General features: G+C 38.5%; 1 protein-coding gene across 2 annotated transcripts in view; it reads right to left on the reverse strand.

Annotated features, from left to right (window-relative positions):
* Window positions 1-1,113: 1,113 nt before the first annotated feature.
* ppp3ccb (protein phosphatase 3, catalytic subunit, gamma isozyme, b) overlaps window positions 1,114-26,388 on the reverse strand; it is a 34,532-nt gene continuing 9,257 nt past the window's right edge. The window contains exons 2-14 of one of the 2 annotated variants that reach the window (XM_077242927.1): window positions 26,067-26,264; window positions 24,866-24,990; window positions 18,171-18,282; window positions 16,411-16,556; window positions 14,612-14,751; window positions 14,383-14,460; window positions 14,164-14,258; window positions 13,837-13,962; window positions 13,410-13,487; window positions 10,786-10,870; window positions 7,434-7,531; window positions 4,820-4,846; window positions 1,114-3,104 (exon numbers count right to left, since the gene is read on the reverse strand). In XM_077242927.1, coding sequence (XP_077099042.1) covers window positions 2,929-3,104; window positions 4,820-4,846; window positions 7,434-7,531; window positions 10,786-10,870; window positions 13,410-13,487; window positions 13,837-13,962; window positions 14,164-14,258; window positions 14,383-14,460; window positions 14,612-14,751; window positions 16,411-16,556; window positions 18,171-18,282; window positions 24,866-24,990; window positions 26,067-26,264 — 1,484 coding nt within the window. In that variant the 3' untranslated portion in view covers window positions 1,114-2,928. The remainder of the gene's footprint in view (window positions 3,105-4,819; window positions 4,847-7,433; window positions 7,532-10,785; window positions 10,871-13,409; window positions 13,488-13,836; window positions 13,963-14,163; window positions 14,259-14,382; window positions 14,461-14,611; window positions 14,752-16,410; window positions 16,557-18,170; window positions 18,283-24,865; window positions 24,991-26,066; window positions 26,265-26,388) is intronic. The other variant, XM_077242928.1, reaches the window with a different exon arrangement.

The following is a 26,388-nucleotide window of genomic DNA, read 5'->3' on the forward strand; positions in this document are numbered from 1 at the left end:
TGCTTCAACTTAAACCATTTTTTTATTTTAGTTAAGTGCCAAGGCAACACTTATTTTATTATTACTTGAGCAAGTTTTTCATCTAATGTTTATATTTTAGCTTTATTTCAATTAACGAAAAAGGATTTCGTTTGGAAAAAAGTTTTAGCCAACAATGTCTTAGTGTGCATTCAAGTTTTACACAATCTCAGCCTTAATCGGCATGTGCTTGTGTGTTGGCTGTGTTCAGACAGGTAACTGCACCTCAAGCAGAGAATGTTGAAAATGTGAGTGTCGTAATCATAGGAAACCTTGACGAGCACAGACATGGATAAAGAAGAGAAAATGACAAAGGGAGTCTCACAAAACACTAGTTTGCCATCAATCAGGAGCTCAAATTGTAAAAGCAGATGCAGTAAGAAGAATCTGGAAAGACAATTCAACGCAGACAAATAAAGAAACAACACCAGGTTTTTTTCCCCCAACATTTTTTGTATTTCATTTTACTTTCATTTTTAATGGAGCGATACATCAACATAATTCGAGATTTATAGAGGCCTCGCAATACAAGTACTTGACACAAACTCCTCCTTGCCCTCTTTTAATAGCTATTAAGAAAAAAAAGATCTTAAACATTTTTAGTAGATTCTGCAAGATATGTTTGGAATTTGCAACAGAAGCCCTCCTATAACGGGGTCAGTGGTCCGAACGCCCCAATTCCTCTCCCGTATGAAACAAAACCCTGCCCCTTCCACCCCAAACCCCTGACTGTCTCACACCAGACATCCCCTTTTAAATTAAACATGAAGGAAACTAAAACTAAATAGTTTGCAGAGGCTCATAACATAAAACAAAGACTTGAAGAGACAAACACTTAAAAAGAGGACTCGAAAAGGTGGTCATGGGGTCATGATGATCTTTTGGTACCTGTTTAAGGATGTAGGCCTCCCTCATATCGGTTTTATGTCGCAAAGAGTAAAGCGTTAACAGGTGTTTTTTTTGTCTTTTCTTTACATGACTGCATCGCCGATTTGAGCACCCACCTCTTAAGCGAATGCATAGGCAATGATCATATACAATCAGCAGTAGTTTTTTGTCAATGATCAAAAGCCATATATTACATTAAAACACTGATTTTTCTTTGGATGAAATTTACTTTAAATACAGTTATGTTAACATGTAGGTTTACGCTAGTCAAGTCTCGTATTACGATGCGCCATGAAAACGGAGTATTGCGCAAGGCATACAGAACCTGAACTGCTTGCAGCGTTAAATTAAGCAAAAAATGTGCGAGCGACTGCCTCAATGCCTGCACATAGAACTCTCGCTATAATTATTAGCATGGCACATGACCTCAAACGTTTAGCGTACAGGAAGTCAGAGTCTTTGCGCAGCGAAATCTCCATTCGCCGGATTTTATGCAATGATAACGGTACAGTGTAGAAAAGGAAAAAAAAAAGCAGAAAACAAAAGGTCTGAAAAGACGATGTGGTAAACAGTTCTTGCAAAACCTGTCCTTCTCAAAACACTCAGTATAGTAAAAGCAATCAAAATAACATTGTTTTACTTTAGGTAAAAGCAAAAGATGAGGCTTTAGTCAATCATATGCGTGGAAAATGGTCCACTAGAGAATACAGGCGTTTAGAAGAGCGTTCTGCTCAGCTCGCTGAAGATACTTACAAGTTTGTTGATGCAAACCTTTATAGGTACAAAAATTAGACAAATTGAAAAACAATTAAATAGGGTTTAATGTTAAAAACATCCAACTGGTGGGCTACAATGGTTTTGTAGAAACAGAAAATAAAAAAAGGCAAGCGAGACTTTTCGGTTTAACTTATTTCATTTAGCCGAAATGAGACAGGATGTAAGGCATGTATGCTCCTTTTTCTGAGATGCTTAACGTTTCACCTCATCCAATCACATTTAACATATACATTATGGGCGGCAAGAAAAATGTGTGTAAAATCATGGCAGTTAAACCGTGCCTTTTACCACTATGGTTCTAACAAAATGCATCTAAAAGTGTTCGAAATTATGGCAGAGGCCGATAAAAGCGTGACTGACTACGAATCGAAGGGAAAAACTAAAGAAAAAAAACAAGCTCCTCCAACCATCTTGCGAGATGGCTTTTGCTTTTTTCGCCTTATTGATTACAAATCAGTATAGTAATTTCAGTTATGAACAGGAAAAAGAAAACAAATGAAACGAAGTAAACATTACATTTGGTTGAGGGAACACTTGAATGTACATGTACATATAAATGTGTCAACACTTGTTATTAATGCACTCCCCATAGCTATAATTGGCATTATGAAGTTATTTTTTCACATCGTTTCAATAAAACTTTTTTTTTGTTTTGCATCAACAATTATCATACTTGCTTTGGGTATTCACAAATAAGCATTCTATAGAATTATGCCGGCCAAAAAATTCCTTTGCCAAGCGCACAAACAACGATAACGTAATTCTGCCGAGCAAGTCTTGGTTTAAAAAAAAAAGAAAAAAAAAAGTCTGTAATGTCTATAAATCTAATTTATAAACGTAAATTTACAAAATGGATTTTTTTTTGTGTTTGTTTTTTTTAAACTACTGAATCTAAGATGACCTTACACCACCCCAATGCTATGTCTATATATATATATTCTGTTTATGTACACATGTAATATTCATCACGTATGTATTCATTCATCTTAATTTTTCCACCATTACAGATCTTACATTTCTTATCATCTATATCAATAAATAAATAAGAACCATGGTTTGTTTTTCACTACGCCCTCTTCATGGTATTGTGCGAGTCTCCCCAAAATGGTCCTGGAGAGTTTTGCATGTAGGGGGCATCACCTCTACCAAAAAGAGAAAGAATGAGAGGAAAACAGAGGGAAAACGAAAAAAAAAGAGAGACAAAAAGGAAAGGATGAGGGAGAGCGCTAGGTAGCTTCTGGGTTACTACGCCTGTGCGTTGGTGCCGTTCTTGTCGGGGGAATTGGCTGCGTTGATGGAGTTGGCAGTGCCGTCTGGCTGCACGCTGTCCCTGCGCGGAGGCATTCGCTCGTTTATCCGGTCCAGTCCACGTGCTTCTTCGAAGCTTTGGATCTTGTGTTGAGGGTTGAAGCCTTGGATGGCTGGAAGTATGGAAGAACGAAGTTAGATAATGCTTATGAAGTGACATACAACAATGACAATGTGTGCTTTCGTTTTAGGCATTACTGGTATCCTTGTGCATATTACCGAGTCAGTTTACAGATTACACTAGCTTTAAGATTAAATAAGCTGCGTTCATACCCCATGTCGTCATTACATCATCAACACCATCAATGCCAAAATTAATCTTTAGGGGACTGGTGGTACAGCGATCATGTGGTACAAGTCGGATCTCTCAGAAAAAGAAAAAAGTCTACAAGTTGTAATTACAAGTTTTAAAATGACCTGAACACTTTTTACAAGTCGGCATCTCGTAATTACGGGAATTATGACATGGGGTGATTGCACCGTAAGATTTGAGACTAGATTTTCAAAACATCCCAAATGGGCTGTACAGTTATCTTTCAAACTGATAAAAATTATTGGAAATTAAACTGAAATTGCGATATGGGTTTTTAAAATGTAAATGCTGCGATTGAATTAAATAAATGTACGATGTGTTTCAGAGTGAAGTGTGTCTTTCACATGCAAACAGCTCAGTTCACAGGAAATGCCACACAAATTTGGCTCTGAGCTTGGGTTGCTTATAACGTGCATTTGGGAACGCAACATGCACCAGCCATCTTACCAAATTTGTAATGAGAAGCGCTTATAAACCAGCTATGCAGGCTTCCTACGGTTTTCCGCCAAAATAAAAGCTTGGTGGTTAAATGTTTGAAAATGAAGTAAGGGATAAATACTATTGTAATTTTACAGTGATAAATCACAATAGCAACATTCATTATTTTGGTTAAAAAAATTTTTTTGTAATAATAATAATAATAATAATTATTACTACTACTATTTTATATGCACAGCAAACCTGGAGCTTTAAAAAAAAAAAAACTTTGCAATTAATTGCAATTAGTCTAAGCATGCAGTCCTACATTAACTTATTAGACATGAACATTTCCAGTCACTAAAGTCGCATGACTACTAAGAGAGGGCTGTTCTTCCCCAAAAAGTACCCAAAAAAGGTTGATGAAAAAGCTAAAACCAAGCATGAAAAACGTTGAGGGCATACAGTAAGGATACGACTAGTTCAGATAGCATTCACCAGAAAAAAGCTGATGTACCCACGTCAAGCCTGACATTAAAGGCAAAAACAGGCCTAGATTTGAGTTGAGTTTATCTGTGAGTTCTTTGGTCAGGAAGTGAAACTGATAAAAACAAAGATTCAGTCTCATGCTGTGGTCTGCTCACACCCCTGCCTCTGGCTTCCCCCTTTAAACAGCTGTGACTGAAGCGCTGGCGTTCACAATTGAGAGACTTTTTGAAACGTCCTCTCTCAACGGGCAGATCTACCAAAGTTTATCCTGGGACAAAGAGATAGTTTACCCAAAAATAGAAATACAGTCATCATTTGTGTAATTTTTATCCGTTTTGTGGCGCAGAAATTACATGTCACCTTTAAATGCAAAAAAAGACGAAATGCAACAAAACAACACAAAGGAACAACAAACAAATATCTCAACGTGCAAATCAAACTAAATTGCTAGCTTTATAAGTAACAAGCATGTGAACTACATACTCACAAATAAATAATGATATTTGTGACTACAAAAGGACGAAATGCACACGAACGACAGACAGTAAATCACAGGGGGAGGGTAACAGACAGACAACACTAAGAAGGTTTCACAGATGTCTTGCATACCTTGTGCTTCCTCTGCTTCTATGGTGGCTGTGTAAGCATGAGTAGTAGTGCCATGCCCAAAACGAACGGGGAAAGAAAGTGAGTCAAGTTATCAATGCAATCACAAGTACATTCAAACCCCCTCCCTGTTGCCCATTCATTCATCTTCCCCTCCCAACATCAGCCCAAACGCTTCACATGCCAAAGGAAGAAACCTAAAAGCGGTTAGTTTAGCTGCGTCATCCAGAACATAAACAGATTTCAAAACTAGTTTTTACTTGGTGAGGTTTGTTTTTGAGAATCCATGCTTTTGAACCTGAGACGCAAGGCCTTCTGAACGACTCTTGACATGGACAGAGTCTATTTTTACAGCTGAAGGTATACAATAGCCAAACAAGGAGAGGCTTTCGCCGTAAATACGCCATGCACTGTCCTGTATATGTATGGAGACAGTTTATTTGTGGCCTTCACAGGAAGATGAGAGACGAGGCAGCTTTGAGCGATGTGTTGTTTTATTTCTATTTTCAGCTTCTGAAGAATCCTTTTATTTACATCCCCTCCCCCAGTGCACCATCTACACGTTACAATCACAAGGCGGTGTTGTATTATATTGTGCCTTGACGTTTGACCAATAGAGCAAGGCCTTTCAAAATGAAATGCCATAGACTCCTAAATATGAAGAGTCTTTCAGTGCATTTTCCACTAATAAATACCCTTTTATACTATGACTGCATGGAAAATATTTTTCTTTTTCTTTGATATATATTGTGAAATGAAATGAAAACAATTTCACCAGATGACTTGAATAGATCTATTTGAAAAGAACGAATCATTCAAAAATGATTTAGGTTATTTTGTAGGGGAGATGATAATCTGCATAGAAAATAAATTACATGTAGGGATGCGATGCAATATTCTGTTAGCCATGATGGTTTTGAATTGCTTTAAAATATGATTTAAATGACTTAAAGGAAAATACAGTTAAGTGCAAAATGTGCAGCGCAAGTCTGTCATATGGGCAACATAAAATTATAATGAGAACATTATAATTATGTGCTTGGGACATGGCTTTTAATGGCGAGACTTGTTTTTGTAATCAGGCTCTCAAAAATTAAATGCATTTGAATTTAGATTTATCGGCTTTCAAATATAAAGAATTATCGGTATCGGCCAAAATTTTAACATCTGTGCATCCCTAATTACATGCATAGATCAATACAACAGAACAAAAATACAAATGTTTTATATTTTTCAGTTAAGTCTAACTATTCATATACAGAAATTGAATCAAATGTAAATTACACTACATAGTCTAACAAATATTAATTATATTTAATTTATACATTGAGGCTACAAAAGTGATTTTCCCTGTCTTTGTTTGATTAACAGCAGCCGGTTTATTCGGATGCTGTCTTCAATATAATGGTACACTTCCGTTTTCTTTTTCAATTGTTTACGTTTACACTGCGTTTACAAGGACAGTCGCCAAGTAGGGTATTTTGACGTGTATGTGTCTGTTTAAGCACAAAAAGACGAGAAAGAGACCTGAATTCTGTGTTTGCATGCTGTCTGCGCACAGAAAACAATGCACAAGCTCCAAATTGAATTCTTTTTCACGTGTTCTTGTGCTTATTCGTTTTAAACTCATTTGAATGTATAAACTGAGGCCTTAAATAGCCTCATACTTTCACTCTGTGATGGTTAAACTTTAAAATTCATATGCAAATCACATACATTCTGAACCAGGCGGGGCTGGTGCGTACGGATCACGGATCAACTACGATCCCAACATACTTGACACCACACATCCTGCCATGTGACAGCACTTATTTGAAAAAATATTTTTTAAAGTCTATGCTTTAGAAAACAAAACCATTTAAAATGAGCAGTTTTGGCAGAAAGGTGGCCTAGGAGTTTCATAGGAGTGCAGTGCTCAGACATGTTAAGCTATTGTGCCCATATGGGAAGCAAGCCAATTTATTCACCCTAACAAACAAAAGTGTTTTGAGCATGTGAAATTAGTCACTGTGATATCAGTGTGTTTCCAAGTGAGTGAGTGGTGTTTAGCACATTGCTATGATGTTTCTAGGAAGGGCAACTAGTTTCATCAAAAATAAACCTGACCATGTTAATGTGGCTGTGAGTAGGAGGGCAGCAGGATGCAGCAGGCTGGTGAGTTTTTACATTAAAGGCCAGGAGAGGAAGCGTGGCACACCGACAGGCGCTGGCTAAATTGGGTCATATTGCGTCATAGTCATAAGCTCACAGGAGCCCCTCTCACTGTGAAAGCATCACCCGCAGCAGCTCCTTGGCACTCGCTATGATCTCAGCGGTGCTTGGAAGTTTTTTAGGTCCCTGTCAGGGCAGGAAATCTGAAACGTGTTGATTGAAATCCCCTTCACGACCAAACCCTTCTAAAATCTTCCCCCTCTCTAAACGATATCACTTTCGATGATGGGTGTGTTGCACCGTGAGAGAGGCAGAGCTGCCGGGCAAGGCGGTGACAGCAACAGGGTGAGAGAGAGTTATAGACAGAAAGACTGAGAAAGAAAGAGCGTAACAGGAGCAGGGGGTTGGTGGAGAGCCGGTTACACCCTCCACAACACCCCTCAATAAGGCCAGGAGCAAGACTTACCGCTCTGTAGAGTCTGTCTGCCTCCTGAAAGGACACCCAGAGGCAACGTCCCAGTAGGGGTCAAGCCCTTTAACTGCAACACACTCTCGTTCTCCTCTCTGAAAATACAGATTTTCTGTATTTACATCAATTACTAATAAAAGGGTTCACAAAGACAAAGGGTTTTGAAATGTGCAAAGCTCTCATTGTATTCACCAAGGTTTCATGTGGACTTTAATTATTTATTTATGAAAATTGTATAAGGTATTAATGGTATTAATTCATCGACTCGAAATTGTCATGTGGTCCAACCAGTAAAAATAAATAAATAAAAATTAAGACTTATTGACCATGACACAGTCATGAGTTTTTCCAAATAAATAAAAAAATTTCCCTAATTTTTACAGAACACACTGTAAAAATGCTACAGTAAAAACATGTTCATTGATCAAATGTAAGTTAGCTTACCATAAATAGTGAAAAACTGTAAACGGTTTAACATCGCATTATGCGTAATTTTAATGTAAAAAAAAAAGGATATTCTCTACTCAACTTTCAGAATTCTCTACTTAACATCACATTTGATGAAAGTGTTTTATAAATGATTTTGTTTCTGCTTATTTTTGTTGTCAGTAATCTACATTTAGTGTGCTTATGTACATTTATTTTAGATTTTATTACATACATTTTGTTATTTAGTTATTAAAGGGGTAGTTCACCCAAAAATGAAAATTCTGTCAGTATTTACTCGCCCTCATGTTGTTCCAACCCCGTAAGACCTTCGTTCATCTTCGGAACACGAATTAAGATATTTTTGATGAAATCTGAGAGCTGGATCACTCCCGTATAGACTTCTTAAGGGATTGAATCTTGCCAGCGCCGAAAAGTTATTAAAGACATTGTTAAAATAGTCAATCTTAAGTTTATCAAACGACGAGAGTACTTTTTGTGCGCAAAAACAAACAAAAATAACGACTTTATTTCAACTATTAATTTCCTTCTCTGTGGGCCTCGAGTCAGTTCACTAGTATAACAGGTTAAGCTTCTGTTGTTGTACGTCACACGCATCACCCACATGACCAGCGTCGGCCAATAGTGAGCCTACGTGTGACGTAGCTCTACGCTATTACACTACGTTAACTGACTATAGGCCCACAGAGAAGGAAATGAATAGTTGAAATAAAGTCGTTATTTTTGTTTGTTTTTGCGAACAAAAAGTATTCTCGTCGCTTGATAAACTTAAGATTGAGCCACTGTAGTCACTTGGACTAATTTAACGATGTCTTTAATAACTTTTCGGGGCTGGCAAGTTTCAATCCCTTAGAAGCCTATGGAGGAGTATGGAGGAGTGATCCAGCTCTCAGATTTCATCAAAAATATCTTAATTCATGTTCAGAAGATGAACGAAGGTCTTACGAGATTGGAACAACATGAGGGTGAGTAAATACTGACAGAATTTTCATTTTTGGGTGAACTATCCCTTTAATTGCATTATTTTATTTTACCGTTTTACTGCGTTTTACCCTGATGGTGTTTTGTCTTTGTGTGTGTGACCCTGTACAGCATCTACAGCACACCCCTCACATTTCAGCAAAAAATTTAGTATATCTTCTCAACGGACAATCCTATAGAAATTAAACTTGGATAGATTTTTAGAGTAGTCAATGTGCTGCTTGTATATTGTATATTTACTGTCCTCTGAAAATAACTCAACATACAGTCATTATTGTCAAAATAGCTGGCAACAAAAGAGAGTACACCTTAAGTGAACATGTCAAAACTGTCCAAAGTGTCAAATTTTGTGTGAGCACCATTTGTTATCTAGCACTGCCTTAATTCTCCTAGGCATGGAGTTCACCAGAGCTGCACAGGTTGTTGCTGGGATCCTCTTCCACTCCTCCATAATAACATCACGGAGTTGCTGGATGTTAGACACATGGTGCTTCTCCACCTTCAGCTTGAGGACGCCCCACAGGTGCTCAATAGGGTTCAGGTCTGGAGACATACTTGGCCACTCCATCACCTTCAGCTTCCTCAGCAAGGCAGTTGTCATCTTGGCGGTGTGTTTGGGGTCGTTATGCCGTTCGGCCCAATTTCTGAAGGGAGCGCATCATGTTCTGCTTCAGAATGTCACAGTATGTGTTGGAATCCATGTTTCCCTAATTGAAGTTTCCCCAGTACCAGCAGCACTCATGCAGCCCCAGACCATGATGCTACCACCACCATACTCGACTGTAGGCCAGACACAATGTTCTTGGTACTCCTTACCAGGGCATCGCCACACATTCTGGACACCATCTACGGCCATGCAAACCGACTTGTTGCAGTTTGCGGTGTATGGTCTGAGCACTAACAAGCTGACCTTCCACTTCTGCAACCTCTCAACTATGCTGGCAGCACTTATGTGTCTGTTTCTTGACGCCAGCTTCTGCACCTGACGCACAGCACGAGGACTCGACTTCTTTGATTGATCCTCGCGAGGCCTGTTCCGAGTGGAACCCGTATTGGAAAACCTCTGTATGACCCTGGCCTGTACTGTAACTTAATTTCAGGGTGTAATTAATCTTCTTATAGCGTAGGCCATCTTTGTGGAGAGCAACAATTCTAATTCTCAAACCCTTCGAGAGTTATTTGCCATGAGGTGCCATGTTGAAAATCCAGTGGTCAGTATGAGAGAATTGTACTCAAAGCACAAATTTTTAACTGCTCTAATAAAAGATACACAAATTAATATGGTCCTGTCAAGGAGACAAAAACATGAACATGATCAATAGGACATGTGGCTTTGCATGGTTAAACGACGTACAGCTATTATCACTTAGGGTGTACTCACTTTTATTGCCAGGTATTTTGACAATAATGACTGTATGTTGAGTTATTTTCAGAGGACAGTAAATATATACTACTATTTAAGAAGCACATTGACTACTCTAAAATATATCCAACTTTAATTTCCATAGTATTGTCCCTTGAGAAGATATACTAAAATGTTTGCTGAAATGTGAGGTATGATATTGAACTGACCATGTTTTATGGTCAGGTTGCTACAATGAACCAATTCATCATGAGGTTTTATATTGTGCCACCTGTATTATTGTTGTGGTTATCAGTGTTTTTTTAAGGCAAAAATACAGATTTTAGTAGTTAAAGTAGGTATGTATTAAATAATATATATATATATACAGGCATCATGTAAAGCTGGAAACAGTCACAGTATTTTTTTTTCTGGCAATCACAGCTGCAAGTTTTTTTTTTGCTGTTAGTATAACAGGATATATTTTACAGTGGGAAACATCTCTGTTGTGCAGAAAGGAGTGTGTCCGTGTCAAATTCCTGGCCATGAGGGATTTGTATGTGAAGTGTGTATATTCACCTAAGAACAGAGAAAACTCTGGCCATCTTGCCAATGGCACGAATCTTATTTCGGATCACCTCCTTGCGGACTGCCGGGGTGCCACCTGCCACAAACGGGGAGGGATAGAGGAAAACAAAAATAGAGAGAAAGAAGGTTAGAGTCCAGTTTCATTGATAGCACATGGGGACAAATTTGCTTTATATCCGTCTACTTAAAATTAGTTCATAAAATTTACAAGACAAAGTTTTATCCAGAAAAAAATTTATAAAGTAAAGAGGTAAATAAACATCATTACCTGCAAAGTGCAAGCTAGTCCTAAATTGATGGCTAGAGTCATAAATACTGCAGATAAAATGAGGCATTACAGCCTGAATCCCATTAGGAATAAATAAACCCCATTTCAAAACTCATAGGCTCACAGACACACAGAGGAAGTGTGTCAGGCCAAGTTAAAATTATGCACCATTCAAAAAAAAAAAAAAAAGGACAAATCAAATGGGCATCAAGAACAGTAAATGGGACACTGTATTCCTTCATGACAGCTCCTCGGATGTGTGCTCAGAATGGGTTCATCTGGTTTCATTACAGCAAGAGAGGCATCACTGTACTTCATGGGTCTTACATTAAAGGGTTAGTTCACCCAAAAATGAAAATTATGTCATTAATGACTCACCCTCATGTCGTTCCAAGCCCGTAAGACTTCCGTTCATCTTCGGAACACAGTTTAAGATATTTTAGATTCAGTCCGAGAGCTTTTTGTCCCTCCATTCAAAATCTATGTATGGTATACTGTCCTTGTCCAGAAAGGCAATAAAGACATCATCAAAGTAGTCCACGTGACCTCAGGGGGTTACTTAGAATTTTTTGAAGCATCGAAAATACATTTTGTTCCAAAAATAACAAAAACAATGACTTTATTCAGCATTGTATTCTCTTCCGGTTTTGTTGTCAATCCGCGTTCACGAGGCCAGTGACGCTGCTGACGTAAGACGCTGCTGACGTGTATCTGGTGCGTCCGTGTATTCAGGCTCAAATAAACATGTCTGGTTAAAAAAAATGCAAGTCTTCCCCTGTGTCGAAATCCTTAGACATGTTTGCAAAGATTGTTTTGTTTACAGCGTGCGTCTCCCTCAGACTGTAAACGAAGCTCGGACGCACCAGACACACGTCAGCAGCGTCTTACGCCAGCGGACTCATGAAAGCGGATTGACAACAGAACCGTAAGAGAATACAATGCTGAATAAAGTCGTCGTTTTTGTTATTTTTGGAACAAAATGTATTTTCGATGCTTCAAAAAATTATAAGTAACCCACTGAGGTCACATGGACTACTTTGATGATGTCTTTATTGCCTTTCTGGACAAGGACAGTATACCGTACATAGATTTTCAATAGAGGGACAAAAAGCTCTCGGACTGAATCTAAAATATCTTAAACTGTGTTCCGAAGATGAACGGAGGTCTTACGGGCTTGGAACGACATGAGGGTGAGTCATTAATGACATCATTTTAATTTTTGGGTGAACTAACCCTTTAAGAGCAGCATTTCATTTCGAATCACTGACATGATTGAATGGAGACCCAGTTGAGGTAGTTTTTGAAAACGTTTAGGGCGATGCATGTTTAGCTAGAAGGTTTGTAATAATTTTGATAATTTAAAAAATAAACAAAAAGAACATGCTTTGAAGGCATTCATGATGTACAAACTGAGCACAGTCTATGTACTTCCTGTCTCTGCAGTGTTATATGCATCAAACAGCTAAAACAATAAAGCAGGATGCCCATTTAATCACACAACGCAGAACACGAAGTTCATATTTAAAGCAACTTTCACACGAGAATATAGTGTCCTAAATAGAATATATGGGTTATTCACGGAGGACTAATGCACACTAATCAGAGAACTATTATTTGATGAGATGAGGGGCATGCGGATATATATTTAACAGAGCTGAAATCCATTTGAGGAGAAAAAAGAAAGGGAAGAAAGGAGACATTTTAATGCGAGAAGGCTAATGGGGCACACTTTTTGTTACATTTAAATTCAAGCAAATGTTGATTACATTATTATTGCTGAGTGGAAAGTAAAAAATCGTACTAAATATTTTTATGATATACAAAAATCTTTCAGTCTGGGGTGAGTAATTATTATTTTTTTTTAGCAAGGATGCATTAAATGATCAAAAGTGACAGACATTATTAATATTACAAAAGTTCATATTTTAAATAAATGTTGTTCTTTTGAACTTTCTGTTTTATATTAATGACATTAGGCAATCATTACAGTTTTCTTAAAGGAAAAACAGATAATTTTAGAATTAGCATTAAAAATAATTGTTTTTTACTTTGTTTGTCAAAATATTTAAACTTTATATTAGTTAAGGAGTCGTTTTTGCTGTGGTATCGAAATTGGAATCAATAATTGTTAAATTTCACTGGTATCTAAAATATTAAATAACCTTTTATGTATTTTGTGGAGGGGCAAGTAAAAATCTGAACCAGTTTTTAAAAATCTTTAGCAATCTTTGATCCCTGATCCCTCACCTCTAAAAAGAAGTGGTATTCATTTAAACTGAATTTATTTGGAGTAAAATAAATAAATAAAAAAGCTACAGTGCAGTAAAACAGCTTTACATGTTCTTACCTTCACATGTGTCGTCTCCCTCTGACATAAGCTCATCATCTGAGCAGATGTTTAACACGTTGACCAGCATCTCTGTTACTGAAGGCACATGAGAGAAGACATTACATAGACCAACATATGCTCTCTGAACCAAAAATTGGCATACTTCTATTTATTACACGCTTAGGCTCTAATACTACATACATGATATGATTCATAGTGTTCAACATAATGTCTATTGCCATTTTGTACAGATATGTATTTGCTTTATCCATCGCTTAGTTAGCAGATGTTTTGTCTAAATGTTTCCTTGAGGATCAATAAAGTAAACCATCAGAACTGAAAAATCGTATAACTCTTTTTTAAAACCACATCCCATAATTCTGCAAATGCACTTCTGATAAGTGTCAAAATCAAAGAGACTAAGCTGTTCCCATTTGCTATTTACCTTTCTCCCCGACGAAGGGCAGTGACCACGTGAACACATCCATGAAGTTGGGCAGCCAGTATGGGTGAGGGGAGCAATTGAACTGCCGAATGTTCATAACGTTGTTCTCGTATTTCAACACAGCAGCTTATGGGGTGAAAGGACAAAAAAATCTGAAAGTATGTTCTGATTTTGTGAGACTTAATTTTTAATTAATTTTGAAAAAGAGATTTTTTTTTTGTGACATTTTCATTTCAGCAAAACTGGCTTACCTTGAGAAATTGCATAAGGCTAGAAATTAAACTGCACACCATGATAGCACAGGCTCAAAAGCTTTCGAGTTCTTACCTTTATTGTTATACACATCTAAGTAGTTTGGTGCAGAGAAGATTGTGATTAATGAGGGGAAGCCTGTCGTCTGACTTTTTCTGTACATTCGATACCTAAGAAGGTCAGTGAAATGGGACCGAAATTGTCAGCAGTTCATTTAGAAAGAGCTGTTAAAATTGAATTGTAGCTCTTGCTGCAACTAGCCTGGTTTAAGAGTGTGCTGTGCAGTGGACTCACCCTGCATCTTGGGCTTCGTGTGCTCTTATAACTGACAACAAGTTATTATTCATCAAAAAGTCACATACTGCAGGGTAGCTGTTAGAGACGGAGAGAGGTGTAATTAGCGATTCCAGCAGTCCATCATTCAAAACGCCATGACTAACATTGAGAGGTGCGACTGTGAACAGGGACTGAGTAGGCAGCTATCGAACAAATGTGCATGTGGGTAGGCTGTCAGCTGGAGTACCTGTAGAAATAGGAACATCCTCTCACACTGTTGTGACAAAAGTGCTCGGAGCTCTTTTCGCTGCCGTAGTCCTCACCAGGGTCAGACCACAGCAGGTCGCACATCGGCCCGAAAGCTGGCGGCTCTTTAAACCGGTCTAACTGCAGAGCAAAGCAAACAATCAGACCATCCTATCCATCACTGCAACAATACAAGCTCAATCTGTTTGAATACGCTTAATCTACATGATCTGTGAGGGATAACTAAAAGAACAAATCACAAATCATCATCTTGTTCAGGCCAGCGCCAATTTCGTTGATGAATAATTTGTCATCAGTTGTCAACGACATTTTATCCCTGACGAAAACGAGATAAAATAAAATTCAGAATTGAATTACAGAAACTATGCCGAAAATCTATTTACATTTTTGTCAGATAAAAACAAGATGAAAATGTTGGGGAGGGACGATTTTGGGAAGAGATCCACTCAGAACTAATGTCAAACATTTGAATTGTAATGTGCTTATCAACCTGACGGGTTGACATAAGGTGGCATACACTTGCTGCATGTCTCATACAAAAAATTTAAATGTCTGGGAGAAAGAGAAGAGCAGATATATGGATAAATCTGAAAAAGGGTGATGATGTAAAAAAGAGCTCACACAGAAAGCCGCCTCTCAAAAGCCAGGGGCCAGCTTCACAAAGATAGACTTTGACTATGGCTTAGATATAGTGGATAGTCAGACTTCAGATAAGACATCTAAATGAATCACAAAGCACTTAAGACTCTGACTATCTTAAGTAGGACTACACCTGCAATGCATTCCGAGTAAAATAAGACACTTTTCAAAACAAAAAACATGGCGGATCAAGTAAGTGCTTTCAACTGCTCGGTGCAGTATACCCCAGCAGAAAATATGTGTTTGTTGGATGAGTATAACAGTTACAAGGACATTTTAGTGTGGAAATTTGTAAAGTGGAGAATGTAGTAACAAGAAGAAATGCTTAATTTGGAAAAAGATTGCTACGACAGTTAACAGCGTTAATCCGACCGTTGAGCGGAGCATTAAAGGCGTACAGAAAAGATACAAAACCATGGTACAAGTTGCCAAAAAATAAATATTTAAGAGGAAATATCCAAAATTGGGAGGAGCCATTTTCCCTTCTCTTTTGGCTGTTTGTAATGTAATTGATTGTTACTACTGGTTGCCATGGTAGCAGAGTCTTAGACCTAAGTTAGCCTGGGGGGTAAGGTGTCTAATTTTTTTGGTCTAAATTAAATTAGTCTATTTCTGTGAAACAGTCTAACGTGCATTAGACTAGTCTATGAGCAAATTTTAGACTTGTCTAACACTATAGACTGTATAACATAGCTTTGTGAAACCGGCCCTGTGCACGAGTACTGAATTGAGCTCTCCTTCGCATCTTTTAAAATGTCTCTGACTAATTGTAAACGACTAAAACTAAAAACATTTGTGTCAAAAAGGACTAAATCTAATTTTGCTGTCAAAATTAACACTGGTCAAGGTTGATAATAATAAATGGAGATGAGTCAGGGTGGTCGCTAGTTGTCCAACAACAATTTCAAATGAGGAAGACAAGTGAGTTAACCAAGTTTTTTTTTAATCTTTCTTATCTTAGAGGCAGTGCTTTAAATGGGATCCATTTAAAGATGCAACTTCTCAGAGAGGGTTATCATCACTACATGGATCAAAGCGCTGCCTTTGTAACATATTCACGATCATCTGGTACTGTCATTCCCAGGACACAGAATACCATAGGTACACGGGACACAAAGTGATGCTCCACATCTTACTTACTTTCCGGATGTCGTCGAGGCAGGTGACCTCGGGGGACAGGCCTCCGTGAACGCAAAGGAACTGCTGGTTGAGCAAAGCGGCCAGGGGAAGGCAGTCAAAGGCCTCCATACAGGCATCATACACCAGCTCAGAGTACTTAATCTTGCCTGCAATGAGAGAACCACAATAAAAACACTCATGTATCTCTGAACAGGCGCAAACGGGGTGAATGAGCTTTTCAAGCCAAGGCTGTCACGCTGTCCGTTTGACATATCACAGTAATGCTGGGTGGGTGAGGGCAGATGGGCTTGCCAACTTTCCAAGGCTGGAGGAATAGATGGAGGAGGAGGATGTTGCATGCCTTGTTAGGTGATGTTACAGCAGAACCGCGTGCTAATTGAGATGAACTGAAGAAACCAACATGGCGGGAGGCTGATTAAAGGAAGCTAGGGCCAGACACAGGTTACACGTGGAACAAGGGCCGCATACCGCCGTTAAATCCTGACATTTTAGAACGGGCCAACCGTGCAGCGTATTGTAAACAGCAGCACTGACAGATGAGAAACAGACTGCCTTGTGAAGAGCAAAGAACAACATTGCAACGCGCCGGCAATTGGTGAAGTAGCACATCATAATCAAAGGCTCTTTGATTAGCTCGATGGAGAAACAGCCAGGATTCTGCGGATACAAACTAGCGATATGCAGCATGATTTAATTTCCATAACTTATAAACAGACATTTTGTAACTGACTAGTAGTCTCTGTAAGTGGTCCATCTGAAATCGTCTACTTGAATTAATCAATCATTCAAACAAATCCCATACTGAATGCTGTAGAAAAATAGATCATATACATGTGATGTGCTTACCTCGCATTATAATTCTTCTCCCAATATAGCCAATTTATCACAAATCCATTGAATCAATAAGCAGTGCAGGACCAGTAAGTACAAACTCAATACTTTTAACAAAATGCCTCAAAAGTCAGTTAACAGACTATAAGTCAGAACATGTCAAGTTATTACTGTTCGTTAGCATGGCCAATGCTTGCGCGTCCGTTATTGAATGTGCTTTTCATGTATGAAAAGTATTTGTACAGAACAAGCAGCGAAAATCGCAACTATACCTTATTTAAGGGTATTCTATTTGTTAACTTAGGATATTGACATAGGATCTGTTGCTATCAAGTAAGTTTCATTAATAATGGTTCTGCTTTAAACCAGTAAAACATTTCATACTGGTATTGTCCATCATAACCGGTATAATAACTAGCCTAATTGTAATATTCCAGTTTGACATGAGTCAAAATACTCCATTACCCTAATTATCTTCTGAGTGGACATTTTTCTGAACCCGTCATGAGTGATGCAAAAGCATACAAGGTCGAAGGCAAAATGAAATGATTTTGCCTTCTGCTCTAGATATAGACTTTTTAACAAAAAAAAAAGAAAAAAGAGGGCTGAGAAAACTGCAGACTTGCTCAGCTGCTGGTGGAAGGGTTTCAGTTAGCTGTCAGAGTTTGTAATGACTGAAATGATGGCTGATGTAAATCTAAGTGGGGAGGGAAGAGCCCTGACGAGTGCTGAGGGATTGTGATTGAGCTCTGTGCCCGAGGCCCGTCATCCAATACTCTCAAGAAGACATGAGCTCTCTCGGGATGCCATGGAAAAAATTGCCACGACAGAGTTGAATGATAGGATGTGGTAAAATCTCATTTCGCTCTCTTTATAAAGTTTACACACAAACACACACACACACAGTGTTTCTAAAGAGCTGAGCTTACATTCTTGTTTAAAGGTGAAGTACTCAGTGAGATGCCGACACTCGTGGTTGCCCCTGAGGAGGAAGAGGGTGGTTGGGTGGTTGATCTTCAGGGTCCACAGATAGAGCACACACTGCAGACGCAAACAGAACACAAATCAACAAAATGAACCACATACACAAGCAATACTTTCATATATATGATAAAAACAGCTGATGATCGGAGCAGATTATATCCTTTTTAAAATCAATAATGGTGGCGGGAAAACATGTCAATCTGCAACTCGTACTGTGTGTGAAGTTAATGCGACAATGCATTAACAGTAAAAAACAAAACAACAACGTTAAAGTAGGCTCTATTTGAACCTATGAATACCCTGTGAAACAATAAATGGCATTTTGACGCTCTTAAATGTGAAGTGACAGATCGCAGCAACTCAGTTCAAGTAGCAGCGTTAGCCACCTCTTTCCCTAAATGCATGTTATAGCATGAAAAAACATGCATGAATATCAAGAGGTTATGTTGAAGGATGGGGTGGCACGATCTGCCTTTTTTACCTCCGTTACCGATACCTGGGATTCAGTATTGGCCGATACAGAGTACCGATCCAATACTAAAATAATAATATATATTTTATATATATATAATATATATGTATGTATATGCGAAATACCTAATAAACTGTATCTGTATGCCTCACTGTGGGGAAGAGACTGTGATTATTCTTTTGTTAAAGGCATTAAGCTTGACTTAAACATTAATTTCCTTACTTTGTAAAACAATATACAGACAAAATATATACTATATATTTAAAGGCAATTCTTTTAAAATTTTAAGCGCAACTTTTTAATGAAGCAGCAACATATGATAGATTGGACAGAATGGAGAATGACTGACTGCCACAGCGGAGGGAAGCACTTAGGAGAAGATTAATTTAACGATTTAAATCTGTACCTCACATTAAACTATGTAATGGCTTCAGAAAACTTGGAATATAGTACACAAAAACATTATGGTGTTTTATAATGTTTTTGTGCATTTGGTGTTGTATAACAATAACATACGCAGAATACCCGATCCGGCAAATATTAGTAGTATCGGAGTAATACCGATACTGAGTATCGGATCGGCGCACCTCTATTGAAGGATACAGTACAACTTACCGAAATGTATCATGACTTGTCTAATTGCTCAGTTTTTCAACCAATGAACGACGTCATTAAACCGCTTGTCACTTAACAGCTTGTGAACAATGTCACTTAGCGTTGCATGCACCTCAGGAAAGTTATTCGATGCTCGCAGTTTATTAGTTAGCTATAAAAACACTAGAGAGGAGCTTATTTAAATAAATAGTAGTTGAATATAATAATAAGAGGATTATACCTTCATTACTCCTGATATTTTATTAAAGGAATAGATCACAAAAATGAAAATCCTTCCATCATCATAACAGACCACTAGTATTCACAGTATCCAAATTTCCTTTTTCCAACGGCTGACTTTATTTGCCACAGACTAGTGCACTCTGTAAAGAATACTATATCCCATAATGCAATGGGGTTGACTTTTCCTTCAATTACAAATAATTCCATCAACAAATAAAATGTAAATTTCTTAACTCCAAGCACTCCACAATCAAATGAGTTAAGACATTTTTACACAAAACTGAATTGAATGCTATGTTTTCCCCATAAATAAATGTTATTTTATATCTAGGTTCAAGATTGTAACTGGACAACAACTTTTTTCTGTAATGAGCTGAACATTTTTGTTCAAAACTCAGCTTTGCATTACAGAAATAAATTCCATTTTAAAATATTATTAAAATAGAAAAGTGTCTTGATGAACAAACTTTTCAAAAACACTATTCAACAGTAGTGTTTCATTTATAGTTACTGTATGTTTAGAATAAGTAGTATGCTAGTATCCCCAACTTTAGACTACCGCTAGCAGACAAGAATTTCCGAAACCGAATCTCATGTACAGTCCAAACACACTGAACCACTAACACATCTGAGCCGACAAAGAACATTTTGCTACATTAAGCAAGACTATGATTTCAATCGTTTCACATTCGCTTCTAATATCATCTCTCTACTGGAAAGCACTGAAACGTCTACATTTCTCAATATTGTTTTTCTATCCTCTCAGGAAAGATACGCTGCGTTTAGGTTGCAGTTATCTTTACAAAGGCCAGGCCTATAGTGAAAGAAATACTCGGAATATAGCGTACTCCACACAGATCTGGATGTCAGGGCGAAGTCTGGTGGCCTAACCTACGAAACGTTTTATGACTGCAGTGTCTCAGTCAGAGGGCATTAGCAGGTGGTGTGGCGGATGACTGAAGTTCAGTCCTTTGTGGTCTGTGATGTCCAGGGAGGGAGTAGGAACTTAGCGTGGCCTTTATTGTGAAACACACATGCTCCCTTTCTATGCGTCTCAGGTGGCCCGCGACCCTGAACCCTCAACTGTGTTTGATGGTATTGAGCAGCGGTGTGTCCGCACTCTTACGCCGCCTCTTTTAACCATGACATTTCTCCCGTCCCTGAACTTTGCAACCAAAGCGAGATGCAGAGGTGGAAGCTTTTTGAGGACTCGCATTCGACGGCCCATTCAGAATAACATCAGACATCAAGGCCAACGATATAAAAGACCGCAGCTGATAAACTGGACCAGAATTTTTCTCAAACCAATTTACACATAACCTCGATGTTGAGAAACGCCTTCTCTGGCTGACAGGATCAATAATCCTTTATGCCATCTGCTTCATCATTGTGGTTGATTTACAATGATGATACAGTGCTACAGGCCGAGGCGACATGCTGATTGCATCATCACAATGCATCCTGGTACAACAGAGGCTGTTTGAAAAGCACAGCCACATGGCATCTTCTGAAGGCCAAGTTACATTAAATGTGAACATCTTAAATGTTTAAAATGTGCAAGATGTGTTCAAAAAGCCTTAAAATTACAAAAGACTTTTTATAGTGATTACAAAGTTGTTTAAAACACAAAGTAGCCTCATTTAATTAAAACAATATTCTGGATTTAAAATAGATTTGGCTATTGACAACATTTGCTGCATGCACTAAAATAAATTAACAAAAGTAAATTTTTAATTTAGACAAAATCTAAAACCAAAAATAAAGTCAGGGTAGTTAAATTTGGGTAACTGAACTGTTCAGGGTGTTATCTTTTCAGGTGATAGTAAAGTTTTTCGAATACTTTTTATATTCCGCCTCTCAAGGTTTCAGCCAAAGAAATGTTATACATTGCTACTTTAGCATCCTTTTTGATTACACTGATGACATGTTTACCTGTTGTAGCTTTTCCACGATGTGTACACAAAAATAAATGTTGACATGGTCCTAATTGGTCCTAATTGAACATCAAAAATTTAAATTTGATTTGTTTTGGCGTTTAGACAAAATACATTTGGTTGTCAAAATTTCAGTGCATCACTATGGCATGCTGTTGATTACCAGAGAAAATAAGGTTCTGTCCACCAGTTTAAAGGGGTGGTTTACTGCTTTTTTCTTAGCATGATTGTGTTTATGGGGTGCAATATAAAATGTCTTCGTGGTTTTTTTGGGGTTTTTTTAAGCCTTATTTTTCATAAATTTCACCTTTATTGTAAGCCGCTTTCTCCTCCGTCATTTGAACAACCGGTTGACTTCCTGACTCTATGAAACCACTCCCTCAGAAACAGGTAATGGGCTCAGATTGGTCAGTTGAGCCGGTGTGTTGTAATTGGCTAAACTGCGTAGCGCACGTCGTCCGGAAACTTCACGCCCATTACCTTTACAGGCGAAAGCTGTGTATGCTCCGGTCAAATGTAAATAATGGTGTCAATACTGCCGTATCAGTTTTAGCCAGAATCAGACCCAGAAAGCGGCAATGAAGAGAGTCAAGCAGAACCTCCCCAAACACAACCTTTTTTTATTATTATTATTCTATTCTACTATTATTAGGCTATATAAGAATTTCAATACGCTGTTACTTGAAAATGCTACTGCTGCTTGTTAGCTTTTTGAGATATGGTTTTCTCCAGATTAAACATTTAAAACTGAATAAATGACTGGGCAATGTTGCCGTAAACGGGCAACCAGATGAGACACAGGGCCCATGACCTATCTAAATTATCCAGATAAAAATGTATTGTCCATTTTCAATGGGAAAGTGCCCTAGCAACAATCGCTAGCCAAGATTGCCCAGCAACATTGCTCAAAAAGTTGCCCTGTGTATCATCACCTTTACAGGTTGTGGCCAGGGTCCGAAATTAACTTTTTGGCTCACCTGCCACGGGGACTGGTAGATGAAAAAATCCACCAGCCAAGCATATTTTTTACCGGCCAAAATAATAAACAGCCTTTTTGTGTCACATATACATTCATTTCAGTACATTTAATTGAGATAAGTATTATGTTGAATGAATAAGAGTACATAGAAGTCAAATCAGAGCAACAAATAGTAAGACATAGAAGATGTGAGCATGGAACTAGTGCTCATAACAGTACATTTGAAGGTTTTGTAAAACTATCAGATACTTTACCGAAAGTAAACATTTTTACCGATTAATACTATCTGTTAAACAGATTAAAAGTAAAAAAATAAAATAAATATATATATATATATATATATATATATATAATAAATATATATTTAACCATGCAGCAAACAAACAAAAAAGCTAAATATGTGTGTGTATATTTGCTGCATGGTTAAAAAAAACAGTATATAGCCTATATTTGTTAAATCATGGGGTGCGTCGACACGCGCAACCACACGCGCCTAAAGACATATTTCGCTGAGCAAGCACAATGAAGTGAGCGAAAAGAAGTAGCTACTGTGTGGGACCATTTCGACAGAAAGGGCGACGAAGTTACTTGCAAAATATGCTACGCGGTATTAAAATAGCAGTAGGCCTAGTGCAAGTACAATGCAATATCACTTCCGAAGCAAACATCCACAAGCAAATGAAAGGCGCTTTCCGAAGTTGGCCACTCTAGCGAGACGTTATCTCTGTATTCCCGGGACATCTGTGCCATCAGAGACCCAGACTCACCCCACATCATGTAGACATGTAACTTTTTTAAGTAAAAACTAGACAAGCTTTGGATTGAGGTAGGCCTGCTATTTTTATTTGACGAAAAAACGTGGTCTGATGAAAAAAAAAACGTTTTTTCAAAGCTTCAAACTGATTCAGTGTTTTCTTTTTGTCATCTTAATTTGTTAATTATTTAAGTTAAAAAAATATATTTAGTGTTGGTCTATTTTTGGTGTGAAGAAGGTTCACACACGCTTCTTGAGGCACACACACAAGGTCTCTCCCTCTCTGCAGTGCGCGCGCTACACGGTTTGGAGCACAGTATGATCGCGCTCTTTCTCGCTCGCTCTAGATTACTGGAGATTTGAACTAATTTGCGGGCATCAGGGAGCCGCTATCAATATGCGGGAGACTCCCGGAACTTCCGCAAGCCTTTGGATGTCTGGAACATTCACCCGCCAGTGTGGCGGATAGCCTTTTGAGATTTACTCGCCAAACGGAAAATCTACACGCATTTGGCGCTTGGCGGGTGTTAATTTCGGACCCTGGTTGTGGCCCAACAACTGCTGATTCTAGAGTTAAAGTTGGAATTGCTTCATGTTTGAGTAACAGTTTGTTGTTGAATCCTGCATTGAATTTGTGGAGATTCTGGAAGCTGTCTTCCGTAAAATGCGCAGCATAGAGAGCTAAATTACGATTGTAATTTTCTGGAACATAATCAAACATAAATTGTAGCCATTGTTGACGAACTACAGTCCGTAGGAAGCCCGAACACAGAAGACCTGACAGCTGGGTGAAAATAACACACTTTCGACGGCATGGCTACTGCTCTCCACTAGAACTCTTCCTCTTCGACAAAGCAGCAGAAATATGGCCATGCCCCCTTTTTTGCATATTCCGGAGGGAGGGTTGATGTAAATTTATGGATTAGTTACGTATAAAACTCGGGAAGTATCTCGTTGTAGTCCCATTCAAGTCGTTTTTGTAGGCATTAAACTTCCTGATTTCTAAAAGATGATATCTCTGCTTATGTTGAACTTTCAGCGCAGCAACTTTGCAGATACTGTTCATGCACCAACAGCAACATTACACACTATTTAAAATGAAAAAAGTAAAATCGCAATCAACCACCCCTCTAAAAAAAAAAAAACTTTGTACAGTTCAGCACTTATAATGGAAGACAAGACATTCTGGACATGTCAAATCATTTTTATTGTTAGCAGGAGAAGAACGTCTACAAATGTAACTTCTGCACACAGTTTTCCCCAAATAACCCTTGCGTTATATTTGTTCCAATGTGAAAATTACCATACATTTACCAGGGTTACATGCTATAGGGAGAAGTGTAAGATCAGAAAAAAAAAAACAGTCTCGTGTTAGCAGGTATACTATAAATATAAATTCTAGTGACTGTAATTTCAATAATGTGTATATTTTAACTTTTCTCCATGTATAATGCCTTGGCAAATAGACCTCATGCAAACAGAGAAGCAAGTTTAAATTAATTTTTATGGTATTCGACAGCATGCCACTGATGCTGCTGATAGAGCTTAATATGTTTTGAACCTGTAGCGTTCCTTTAAAAATGCTTATATAGGCATACTGTAAAAGTTGTTGACCACTCAACCCTATTTTACATAACGTGCGACCATTACAGAGTAACACTCACCTCAATACTGAAATAGCCTCGATCCACATAGTCTCCCAAAAATAGATAGCGTGTGTTTTGCGGGGAACCCCCCACCTCAAAAAGCTTCATCAGGTCAAAGAACTGCCCATGGACATCTCCACACACTGAAGATGGAGACAGAACACAGTAAGACAAACACTTGAAGTTGAAACTAAAACAGAGTGACATCATTTGAAGGATGTTGTCAAACCAGAAACATTGAAAAACCTTGTGAAACGAAGATATATCACATTGTGTATACATGCAAGGTCATCTTAAGGTGGTGGGAAAAAATTGGTAGCAGAAATGCTAAGATTTGAATAACTGATCTTAAAACCACTAGACGGAAGTATACAAATACTAGGCCCAGCCAAAACAGCAGAGTGAAAAATATTAATAGTGGTCACCCCAAACAGGATGTGGCCAAACCAACATCATTTCCTCTTAAACCTCCACAAGGTAAAAAGTCGTAGAAAACAGCAAGCAGAGACACCATCTCCAATATGCACGCATCCATTTTTTCTTTTCTCTTGTAGGCCAATTATGCACACAGTGTGTGTTATGAAAAACATGAGAGTGTGCAAAGGGGGGGGGGGTTAAGGGGGGATAGATGTGGATAGACATGCCCATTTATATCCACACACCTGTTTGTGTTTGCTCGAGTATATGGCGAGTGTTGGGGGTTTCCTGTGGCCTCTGCTGGGGAATTAAAGTGTGGGGGTGTGTGCGAGAGAGTCTAGGATGCAACTGTTTCTCTGACCTTTATAGAGCAGCCACATTAGGTTGCTGTGGAAGACTAGCTCCATATGAAAATACTCACGCTCTTCTCGCTGGCTTGAGGATAATGTTGGGGTCAAGACTAAACCTTAAAGATTAAGGATGACATCAGAGATGCCCTATCAAGTAACTGCAGAACCTTGAGGGTACTTTCAATGTTCTTCATGATAAGAACCATATCACTGTTAACCAGCAAACTAACTCTGATCTCACTTCACATCTACGCAAGCAGGCATTTGGGCGAGCACCATCAACAGTGGGCATCGTGTTTGTCTGTGATCGTATGGCATTAGGTGTACCGAAGAACCTGCGAGAACCACATCCTGGATGTGGATGCTGGTTGTGAATCACGACAGGTTTGTAGTGTCACCGCACAGTGAGTCATCAGAACAAGCAGCACATGGCTGAGTGCACAATAGCCTACCTGTGATGGGGGCCTCCACTTCCAGCATGCACTTCTCGTGACGGAGGATGTTGGCGCCGTCGTTGATGATGCGCAGGGCCAAGTCCTCCTCCAGGCGGCCCTCTTTCACCAGGTGGCTCTTCAAAAGCTCCACCTTGGGCTTGCCGTCCTCGTACAGCTCTTTCATGGTGAGCCGCGTCGTGGGAGGGTACGGCACCGCTGCGAGAAAGAGGAGAAAGGAAGACTCAATTCTTTACTCTTGTTAGTCACAGGGAGACCCTGCTGGCGAGCATTTGATACATTAGAAAAATACTAAGCAACTACAAGACGACATTATGTGTAT

This window comes from Siphateles boraxobius, unplaced genomic scaffold (genome assembly GCF_051911475.1).
Source record: "Siphateles boraxobius isolate OS27281-9 unplaced genomic scaffold, OSU_SipBor_1 25, whole genome shotgun sequence".
Classification (NCBI taxonomy): Eukaryota; Metazoa; Chordata; class Actinopteri; order Cypriniformes; family Leuciscidae; genus Siphateles; species Siphateles boraxobius.